General features: G+C 51.5%; 1 protein-coding gene across 1 annotated transcript in view; it reads left to right on the top strand.

The window, feature by feature from the left end:
* Positions 1–11,475, top strand: part of HTT (huntingtin) — a 188,906-nt gene that overhangs the window by 132,803 nt on the left and 44,628 nt on the right. The window contains exons 38-41 of the mRNA XM_042782637.1: positions 3,621–3,743; positions 4,009–4,244; positions 5,578–5,720; positions 10,410–10,617. Coding sequence (XP_042638571.1) covers positions 3,621–3,743; positions 4,009–4,244; positions 5,578–5,720; positions 10,410–10,617 — 710 coding nt within the window. The remainder of the gene's footprint in view (positions 1–3,620; positions 3,744–4,008; positions 4,245–5,577; positions 5,721–10,409; positions 10,618–11,475) is intronic.

An 11,475-nucleotide genomic window follows, 5' to 3' on the forward strand; every position in this document is an offset into this window, starting at 1 on the left:
AGGGGCCGATCGTCAGGCGCTCTGTGAGACTGCTCTGAGTGAGCGCCAGCCTAGGGGCCGATCGTCAGGCGCTCTGTGAGACTGCTCCGAGTGACTACCAGCCTAGGGGCCGATCGTCAGGCGCTCTGTGAGACTGCTCCGAGTGACCGCCAGCCTCGGGGCCGATCGTCAGGCGCTCTGTGAGACTGCTCCGAGTGACTACCAGCCTAGGGGCCGATCGTCAGGCACTCTGTGAGACAGTGCTCCGAGCGACCACCAGCCTAGGGGCCGATCGTCAGGCACTCTGTGAGACTGCTCCGAGTGACCGCCAGCCTCGGGGCCGATCGTCAGGCGCTCTGTGAGACAGTGCTCCGAGCGACCACCAGCCTAGGGGCCGATCGTCAGGCACTCTGTGAGACGCTGCTCCGAGCGAGCGTCAGCCTCGGGGCCGATCGTCTTGCGCTCCACGGCACAGTGGCTGAGTGAGCACCAACCTAGGGGTCAGCTTTGGGTGCTCCATGGGACAGTGCTCTGTTGTAGTCTGTGAGGTCTCTCGTGGCAGATTTCAGAAGGACATCTCCAGACCTTTCTGGTCTGTTTCAGTCCAGAAGCTGTGCTGTAATCTGTGGGCACAGGTGACCCTCCTGGTATGTGAAATACCCACAGCAGAGTTTGTCGCGTCGCAGCAGCACTCGAGCTGCCACAGGGCCAGGGACTGACAGGCAGGTCGTGGGGTTTGTAAAACAAGTGATGAGAAAAAGCCTTCTTGGTGCAGTGACATGTTAGTGAACTTGAAGGAAATAGAGGAGTGATCTGAGCAGGTGTTGGGTAGAGAACTTCCTAGACCGGGAGATGGAAGTGGGGGTGACGAGTTGTCCACACAGGCACAGTGGCACCTGACCGGGAGGTGGGAGCAGACAGCAGGGAGAAGAGGTCCCATCTGGCGTTGGTCTGAAGGTAAAATCAGCCAGGTGGGCTGATATGTAGCTGTGGGTGTGAAGGGAAGAAAGCGGTGGGCTGTTGTTCAAGGTGACGATAGAGCTGCCATCACTGAGGTGGGGAGACTGGAGGAGCAGGTCCTTGGGTGTCTGGGGTTCTGGAGGGAGCAGGGCTGGATAGACACATGCACTTGGACACAGCCCGAGGACTGGGGGACAGGGAAGCCAGAGCAGGAGAGGTGGGCAGGTGTTCTCTTAGAGCCAAGGAGCAAAATTGTCCCACGGACGAGGGTGTGATCAGTGTGGTCTGTGGAAGGGCAGGTGAGACGAGCCTGGCCTCACCTGGGTCTGGCCGTGTGGAGGTCACTGGGAGCTGTGTTGGTGACCCCCTTGGAGTGTGAGCATGTAAGCCAGAGGGGCTGGCGTACAAACAGCTCTTCAGAAGAGCCGCACTGAAAGGGGCTGGGGGCAGTGGCGGAGGGAAGAGGGGCCGCACGTGGGTTTGTGTGGAGGCACAGCCCGTTGATGCGCTGAGGGCCGGGCGGATCAAGATGAGCCTGCTGCTGGTGGCCAGCGGAGCGCCCCGTCCTGTCCTTGAGCAGGCACAGGGCAGTTCTGCTGCGTGACGGACAGCCGTGTGGGCACAGACTTCTTCAGAGCGGCCCGCGAGAAGGTGCTCTGTGGGGGCAGGTGCAGGGCAGCTGGGGGCCACGGTGAAGGCACGTAGAAGGAGCTTCCCGTGGTGGCACAGGGCTCTGCGGTGCTCAGATCTGCACCCCAGCACCCTGCGTCTGTGCCGGGCTGTCTGCAGGGGACACACACGGGTCAGTAGTGATGGAAATCGGAAGCAGAAGTGGTGCCCATCATCACCAGGGGATGGTCAAAGAAGCTATGGTATAGACTTAGAATATCCTGCATCCAGTAAAAATAATGCTGGCTTTTAAAATTTGGCACACAACTCAGAATCATGGAAACCAGGCTGACTGATCAGATGGAGGCTGGTGAGACCCCCAGACTATCACCCTAGTAACCCTTCGGGCTTCAAATTGAACTCACTCCCGTGGCTTCCAGCCAAATGTTGTTGTTGTTGTTATGTGCCGTCGAGTCGGCCCCGACTCATAGTGACCCCTCCTTGGGTTTCCGAGGCAGTATCACTACGGAAGTAGGATTGCCCAACCTTCCTTCCGAGGAGTGGCTGGTGGGTTTGAACCGCCAGCCATCTGGTTAGCAGGCAAGTGTCTTAGCCACTATGCTACCAGAGCTCCCAGCCAAACATTAGACAGGTGTTTAAGGCGACCATTTACACCAGGTAGGTACACCCCTTAGAATACTCAATCATGGCAGATGAGAAGGGCCCTATTTGCCCAGGGAGACAGCTCAGGGAGCACGAGTGCATAGGACAGAAGGACACAGGAAAAGGTAACCACAGGGACGAAGTGGGAGGAGAGCTGTCCACTGTGGGGACTGCAGACAGTGGCGTGGAAATGTGTATGAATTGCTGCATTTACTCTGTAAGCTCTTAGCCAAATCTCAACTTAAAGAAGTAATAATAGTATTCAATTTTAAAACCAATTACCTTGGGAAGTTTTTTGTTGTTGTTGTTGTTGTTGTTGCCATATTGTTAAGTGTGAGAAACAGGAATGTTTACATCATGAATTTTGAAAACAACTCAAAACGCCTCTTGACGTGTGTGTGTGTGTGTGTGTGTGCGTGTGTGCACGCGCACACGTGTGCTCTCTGGTGGCGTAGTGCCTAAGGCGTTTGACTGCTAACCAGAAGGTTGGTGGTTCAAACCCACCAGCCATTCCTTGGAAGGAAGGATGGGTAATCTACTTCCGTAGTGATACCAAAGAGGGGTCGCTGTGAGTCGGGTCTGACTCAACGGCAACTAACAACAACAACCCTGTTGAGGTGAAGTTACTCGTGTGATGAGATGTGTGAGAGACCCGTCTCCCGACACGGAGGGTGACATCATGGTGATTATAAAGTGCTGGGGGCGGGGTCTGGGAGAGCCGGAACCCAGGGCCTGCATTGTTTTCTCCGGTCTCCGGGCCTTTCCAGCCTTTCCGCCTTGACAGGGTGTGGTCTGACCACATTTCTCCCCCTCTTTGTTGGGGGAAAGTACAGCGTTTGGCTCCTCTGACAGGTTTCCACCTCACACAGTTTCCAGGTTTCACAGGTTTTTCTATATATTATCTGAATCATTTACAGAAAGATTATATCATGTATCTCATAGTCTAAATTAAACAGGCTTTAAATGGAAATGAAGACCTTTAAATTTAGTTCATTATTAAGGAGCTCTGGTGGACAGTGGGTAAGGCATTCGGCTGCTGACCAGAAGGTCAGCGGTTTGAACCCACCAAGTGCTCTGTGGGAGAAAGGTGAGGCAGTCTGCTTCTGTATAGGTTTACAGCCTTGGGAACCCTATGGGGCAGTTCTGCTTCGTCCTCCAGGGGTGCTGTGAGTTGGAGCGGACTCCATGACAGAGGGTTTTGTGGATTTTCATTATGGAAAAATACAGCTGATAAAGTGTTCTACTAAAAAATGTTAGCTCGTGTCACTTAAACTGACAGTACGTTTAGGTGAGGGGCTGGCGTGATGGGCTGTGGGTGTCTCCTGACCCTGAGATGTATGTACTGCTTTGTGTAATGCTGGCCGTCACGTTGACTTACGTGCAAACTCCGATGTGTTTAATTGCAACAGATGCACATCGATTCTCACGAAGCCCTTGGAGTGCTAAACACTTTGTTTGAAATCCTGGCCCCCTCGTCCCTCCGTCCTGTGGACATGCTCTTACGAAGCATGTTCGTTACTCCGAGTACAATGGTGAGTGTCTCTCCTCATGCTGACATCTCAGGTTCAGAGCCCAGTCAGGTGGGGCAGATCACAACTTCCAGGGCTGGTTCAGGAGTGTGGGTGGGGCCCGAGCCGCTGCGGGATGCTGGCCCCGCATCTCCACGGGCTACACTTGGACAGCCAGTGTGATGTGTGGGTGGGATGACGCCGCGGGGGCCATGGTCTCGGGAGGCCGGCGGTCAGGAGAAACACGAAGCTTCCTCCTTAGCCACCGCAGCGTGTCTCTTCCTCTCAGGCTTCCGTGAGCACCGTTCAGCTGTGGGTATCGGGCATCCTCGCCATTTTGCGGGTCCTTATTTCCCAGTCGACCGAGGACATCGTCCTGTCCCGCGTTCAGGAGCTCTCCTTCTCCGCGAGTTTAGTCTCCTGTCCGGTGATTAGCAGGCTCAGAGGAGGGGGTGGTGACCCAGCACCGGAAGAGCACAGTGAAGGGGCACACACGAAGAACCCGCCAGAAGAGACGTTTGCCAGGTACGCTTTCCATCTGAACCTTTGGAAGTGAATCCCAGTCTATGCAGAAGCCCCAGAGGGTTTTACGAGCAAGGAGTCTGGAATAAGTAACTGCGTTTTCCCAGCTTCACTTTGCCTCTGCAAGTCACAGAAAGGCGTCTGCACGGGTGTGTTCTTGCTTTCTCTGCCTTCCTAGGCTCCTTGGTTTGCACCTCTCTCATGACTCTGCCACGTTGCACCCTGCATTCTGGTCGTATACTCCACCACTGTGGCACCCCCAGGGCAGGTGGCTGGGTGGCCAACCCTGGTGCAGGCAGTGGCAGGAACATTGTCTGCGAGAATCTAAAACAATAAGAAAACTCATTCCAAGTTAGCCTTACCGTGGCCTGGTGATTGTACTCATTGTCACTAATAAGATTCTGTTCCCTGCCACATGGCTGGCCCTCCCCTGGGTGGATGCTGGTCCAAGTCTGTCTTCCTGCAATGATTGGAAGCTCGCGGTGATGCTGCAAGGGCCCGCTGCTGCCCACACACGTGCACACCTCTGGCAAGGGCCCATTGTTGCCCACATGCATGCACACTTCTACAAGGGCTCCCTGCTGCCCACACGCGTGCACACCTCTGCCAGGGGCCCGCTGCTGCCCACACACGTGCTCACCTCTGCCAGGGGCTCCCTGAAGCCCACACACACGCACACCTCTGCCAGGGGCCCGCTGCTGCCCACACACGTGCTCACCTCTGCCAAGGGCTCCCTGCCGCCCACACACACGGACACCTCTGCCAGGGGCTCGCTGTTACCCACACACGTGCTCACCTCTGCCAGGGGCTCCCTGCCGCCCACACACACGCACACCTCTGCTGGATGAGAGCCCCTTCCATGGGCCCTTGAGCACGGTTCTGGTCACACGCTCCTTCCAGCCAGCTCTCCTGTAGTTTCCGTTTAGCCACTCTGAAGACTCTGTCGTTGGTGGACACGACCCATGCTATGTGGAGCTGTACCCAGTAACCCTGCTCCGTGCGTTTTGCTTCAACATCTCACAGAGACAGCCAGGGCTCTCCCACTCGGGCTTTCCAGACACCTGTGTTAGGTTTACGCAAGCGGCTAAACTTGATTGTACTTCTCTACCTCAAGTATATTTGTGTAGTGCTTCACAGTTCATAGAGCTTTTTTTTTTAAAAAAAAAAATAACAGCATGTCATTTTGTCCTCAGAACAGTCCTTAGAAGATAGTAAAGTTCTTAGCATTTAATAAGTAAGGAACGTGGTGCTCAGGCAGAGTGGCTTAAGCCAGGGGATGGTGTCACCAGTCTGTAGGCAGGGAACGCGTTCACGCTGACGCCCCCTTCCTCTGCAGGTTCCTGCTGCAGCTTGTCGGCATTCTCCTCGAGGACATCGTCACGAAGCAGCTGCGGGTGGAAATGAGTGAGCAGCAGCACACCTTCTACAGCCAGGAGCTGGGCACACTGCTCATGTGTCTGATCCACATCTTCAAGTCTGGTAGGGGCACCGCTGGGGCTCTGTGTGCTGTGCAGTGCAAGCTTTGCTCGGCGTGTGTGCTGCTGATAAGACCAAGGGCCTGCTTTGCCTCAAGGCCGCTTGAGGCTGCGAGGTGTCCATCAGCCTTACTCTGCTTGTGAGTTAAACAGGGCAATGCACCTGAGAGAGAAGGCTCGAGACAGCAGCCTTGGAGCAAGCACGGGGCATGGTCCCTGTTAGGATGGCAGTGGCCCCAGAGAATAAGCATTTGCAAGGAGAATGTCTTTCTCTAGATAAAATGAGTGAGAAACCAGGAGACTTCAGTGATAGATTACACACATATCTTCCTTCTCTTAGTTAGAAAAAAAGGCATTTCTACGCTGTAGGAGGAACAGACAGCAAGGAAGCTGTGGTCCAAACGTGAAGTAAACCAGACCATAGCATGAGATTCAGCAGTTCATGTGATGGAGACCTTGGCATTCAAACATCCCCTTTAAAGGGGTCCAGGGGTCATGACCAAGGGCCTGAGAAAAGAGGTAGAAACTTTCCAGGCTTCTTGGCTCTGTAGGGAACAATATGGAGTTAGCTGCTGTCAAGTTGCTTCCAGCTGACGGTGACCCTGTGTTCAACAGGACAGAACACGCTCTGGTCCCGCACCGTTCTTGGTCTGCTGTGCTTGAGGCCATGAGCTGAGCCATGGTGTCAGTCCATCTCGTTGAGGGCCTTCCCCTTTTTCGCTGACCCTCCACCCTACCAAGCATGACATCCTTCTCCAGGGAATGGTCCCTTCTGACAACGTGACCAAAGTAGGTGAAAGTCTGGCCATTCTCGCTTCCAAGGAGCATTCTGGCCACACTTCTTCCAGGACAGATTTGTTCACTTTTCCAGCAGTACATTGAATATTCTTCACCAACGCCACAATTCAAACGCGTTAATTATTCTGCAGTCTTCCTTATTCGTTGTACAGCTTTCACATGCCTGTGAGGCTGTTGAAAATACCATGGCTTGCGTCAGGTGCACCTTAGTCTTCAAGGAGACATCTCTGCACTTCGGCGCTTGAAAGTTGCCCAGTGCAGTACATCGTGTGATTTCTTCAGGGCTGTGTCCATGGGCGTTGATTGTGAATCCAAGTGAAATGAAATCCTTGACAATTCCAGTCTTTTCTGCATTTATCATGATGTTGCTTTTTGGTCCAGTTTTCGGAATTTTTGTTTTGTTTATGTACAAGTGTAATCCATACTGAAGGCTGTAGTCTTTGATCTTCTTCACTTTGAGCGAGCATGGTTGTGTTATCTGCATATCACAGGATTTTAATGAGTCTTCTTCCAGTCCTCATGCCATGTTCTTCTTCATACAGTCCAGCTTCTCGGATTATTTGCTCAGCATACAGATTGCATAAGTGTGGTGAAAGGATGCAACCCTGACACACTCCCTTCCTGATCTTAAACCATTCAGTATCTCCGTGTTCTGTTCGGTTGACAGCCTCTTGGTCCGTATACAGGCTCCTCATGAGTACAATTAAGTGTTCTGGAATTCCCATTCTTTGCAACGTTATCCGTAATTTGTTATGATCCACACAGTCAAATGTCTTTGCATAGTCAATAAAACATAAATAGACATCTTTCAGGTATTCTTTGCTTACAGCCAAGATCCACCTGACATCATCAATGATCTCCCTTGTTCCACGTCCTCTTCTGAATCCAGCTTGTGTTTCTGGAAGTTCCCTGTCAGTGTATTGCTGCAACCATTTTTGACTCATCTTCCGCGAAATTTTATTTGTGTGTATATTAATATTCTATTCAGTAGTTTCCACATTCTGTTGAATCACCTTTCTTTGGAATGACCACAAACATTGATCTCTTCCAATATGTTGGTTGGGCAACTGTCTTCCAAATTTCTTGGCATAAATGAGTGAGCACCTCTGGCACTGCACCAGTTTGTTGAAACATCTCAGTGGGTAGTCCGTCAATTCCTGGAACCTTGTTTTTCACCAGTTCCTTCAGTGCAGCTTGGACATCTTTTTTAATGCCATCAGTTATTGATCGTATGTCACTTTCTGAAATAGTTGGAAGTCAACCAGTTCTCTTTGGTGACTGTGTATTCTTTCCATCTTCTTTTGATGCTTCCTTCATCATTCACTATTTTGCCCATGGAACCCTTCAGTGCTGCAGTTGGAGGCTTGAAAGTTTTCTTCAGTTCTTTCAGCTTAAGAAATGTCGAACGTGTTCTTCCCTTTTGGTTTTCTAACTCCAGTCTTCATGCATTTCATTATACTACTTCATTTTGTCTTCTCGAGCCACCCTTTGAAACCTTCTGTTCAGCTCTTTTACTTCATCATTTCTTCCATTTGCTTTAGCTGCTGCTCTGTGCAAGAGCAAGTTTCAGTCTCTTCTGACATCCATTTGTGTCCTTTCTTCCTTTCATGTCTTTTTGATGACCTTTTGCTTTCTTCATGGGTGATATTAATGTCATCCCACAACTTGTCTGCTCTTGGATCGTTGATGTTCATTGCATCAAATCTTTTTAACATGATCTCTAAATTCAGGTGGAGTGTACTCACGGTTGTGTTTTGGTTCTCATGGACTTGTTTTAATTTTCTTCAGCTTCAACTTGAACTTGCATGTGAGCAATTGATGGTCTGTTCCACAGTTGGCCCCGGGCCTTGTTCTGACTGGTGATATTGAGCTCATCCATCACCTCTTTCCACAGGTGTAGTTGATCTGACTCCTGTGTATTCCATCTGGTGAGGTCCGCGTGTATAGCTGCCATTGATGTTGTTGAAAAAAGGTATCTGCAATGTATCTATCATCCCAAAAAGCCAGACCAAACTCATTGCCATCGATTTGGATCTGACTCATAGTGACCCCTCCTTGGGTTTCTGAAGTAGTATCACTACAGAAGTAGATTGCCCAGTCTTCCTTCCAAAGAGTGGCTGGTAGGTTTGAACTGCCAGCCTTCTGGTTGGCAGTCAAATGCCTTAGGCACTGCACCACCAGAGGGTCTTGCAGAATTCTGTCATGCAATCTCCAGTGTCATTTCTGTCTCCAGGGCCATGTTTTTCAACTACCAGTGCGGCTGCTTTGTTTCCAGCAAATCTCCAGTAATGACCAGTGCATCTTGATGGCACGTCTGATCGGTTTCCCACTGCAGTTTCAGACTGATAAAACTCTTCGATTTATTCATCTTTGGCTTTAGTAGTTGGTGTGTAAATTTGAACACTAGTAGTATTTACTGGGGGGTAGCATAGTGGCTAAGGCACTTGACTGCTAACCAGAAGGCTGGTGGTTCAAACCCACCAGCCACTCCTCGGAAGGAAGATGGGGCAATCTACTTCCGTAGTGATACTGCCTCAGAAACCCAAGGAGGGGTTGCTATGAGTCGGGTCTGACTCGACGGCACATAACAACAACAACAGTATTTACTGGTGTTCCTTGTAGGCATATGGGTATTATCCTATCACTGACAGCATTATACTTCAGGATACATCTTTGAAATGTTCTTTTTGCCTTTCCTCCTCAGTTTGTCATTCCCAATATAGTAGACCATTATGATTATCTCATTCAGAATGACCAATACCAGTCTATCTCAGCTCATTAACATGTAAGATATGAATCTTTATGCATTCCGTTTGACAATTTACAAATTTCCTAGATTCATATTTTGTACATTCCACATTCTGATTTTTAATGGATGTTTGCAGCTGTTTCTTCCCATTATGAGTTGTGCCCCATTACTAAATGGAGGTCCTGAGAGTTTTATTCCATCCACGTCATTAAGGTCAACTGTGCTTTGAGGAGGCAGCTCTTTCCCAGTCATATTTTGAGCCTTCCAGCCTGAGGGGCTCCTCTTCTGAACACCGTATCAGACAGTGCTTCGCTGCTGTTGATCAGGTTTTCAGTGGTGAAGTGATTCCACAGTGGGCCGTTCCGTCCTTCTTCGCAGTCTCTCTCAGTCTGGAAGTTCGCTCCCTGTCCACCAGGGGTGACCCTGCTCGTATTTGAAATACCGGTGGCACGGTTTCCAGCCTCACAGCAGCATGTGAGCCACCAACAGTACAACACACTGACAGATGAGTGGGGAATATTACTGTAACATTCATAACATAAATGCTATTTGATTTCTCACTTTTGGAATCAGTGTATGAATAAAGCAGTAAAGCGTAATTACTGAATTCCGATTATAGAAGAGAATAAAAATGTTTTCCATTCTGCTGGATAGAAAAGGGTAACTGACTTTTTGAGAAGTGGATGGTGGCAGAAGAGGTTGGAAAGGTGTAAGGAGCAGGTGTTAGTCTTCTCCTGTGTTAATGGAGTTAGATGAGAGTTGACGGAACAAAAATGGAGGCTATAAATGTAACCAAATAGAGGAAAAAGTCTCATTCAGATAGGTAGGATGTCGTGTGAGTGAACCGAGTGCCATCTCGAAAGGGTAGAATCGTGTCTCACGCTGTGCCCGGTCTGTAAATCGCGAGATGGGTTTTCAGCAGTGGCCTCTCAGCCGCAGTCACGGAGCCCAGCCTGAACTAGAGCAGGACGAGGCGTGTGTGGCTCTGGCTCCTGGGTAGGGCCGGTCCACCTGCTCTTGTCGGGCGGCTGGGCCTGCTGGCTTGTGGCTGCTGTCCACGTGGAGTGTGGTCGTGCGTCAGCTCTACTCCTGGGGGGCCTCCTTTGTTGGGGGCTCTTCGAGGCCACCCCTCTGGTTTGTCCCCAGGAATGTTCCGGAGGATCACAGCAGCCGCCACGAGACTGCTCACCAGTGATGACTCTGCTGGCAGCTTCTACACCCTCGAGGGCCTGAACACGTGGGTCCGCGCCATGATCCCCACCCACCCGTCCCTCGTACTGCTCTGGTGCCAGATCCTGCTCTTGGTCAACTACACCGACTACCACTGGTGGGCCGAGGTGCAACAGACCCCCAAGTAAGCCTGCCTGGGCCTCCCTTTCTGGTGCGGGGACAAGCCGGGTATTTTGTCTGATGACTGTCAGTAATGAGATGTGGCCTCTCTTGAAGCATTTCCATGTCCAAGTGTCATGCGGCTTTGTAAAACCTGCTGTGTGACAGTCTTTCCTTCCCAAGACTTGTATAGTTGGAAACAAGGTGGGCTGACTTTGGCTGACTGGGTGTTGACAGTGGCAGCCGCATGGTGAGAGGGCCGTCCTCTGCCAGTTCCTGGTGCCATGTGTCCCTGGGTTAGTGCTGCCAGGCAGCATCCTCCGGCAGCTTCTCCTACCTGAGTGGCCGTCACAGCCAGACACCTTGCAGTGCCTTGACTTCGTTGGAGGTTGCCCGGGCTCCTGCTGATTCTTAGGTCGTAAGCAATTATTTAGCAAAATTCCAAAACTGCTGAGAAATACCCCTTTAAACCAGTCCCTCGGAAAGCCGTGCTGAGTGTGCCATGTGCGGCCCTGCTTTGGCCAGAGTTGTGTTCTGGCCGTGCCAGGTTCGCTCAGGGATGCGCACAACCACGACCAGCCCCACCTGCGTCCTTTCTGCTGTGTCTCTGAAAGCCCAAGCCTGTGCTGGGAGAGGGGACTCTGCAGTGAGGACGGGGCCGGGCCTGGGGCTGAGGTCAGCCCTCTGCTGGTGGGGAGGGTGAACTGCATGAGGCCACGGGGTCCCACATGGACACACCTGTCATTATTGGAGAGTCCGGTCCCAGGAGGCATTACTACACGCCTGCCCCTCGCTCTGTCACACGCCTGCCGCCCTGATGTCACACACCTACCCCCACTCTGTCACACGCCTGCCCCCCTGCTCTGCTACACGCCTGCCCCCC

Source organism: Orycteropus afer, unplaced genomic scaffold (assembly GCF_000298275.1).
Source record: "Orycteropus afer afer isolate SDZICR_OR568_19922 unplaced genomic scaffold, OryAfe1.0 scaffold00398, whole genome shotgun sequence".
Taxonomy (NCBI): domain Eukaryota; kingdom Metazoa; phylum Chordata; class Mammalia; order Tubulidentata; family Orycteropodidae; genus Orycteropus; species Orycteropus afer.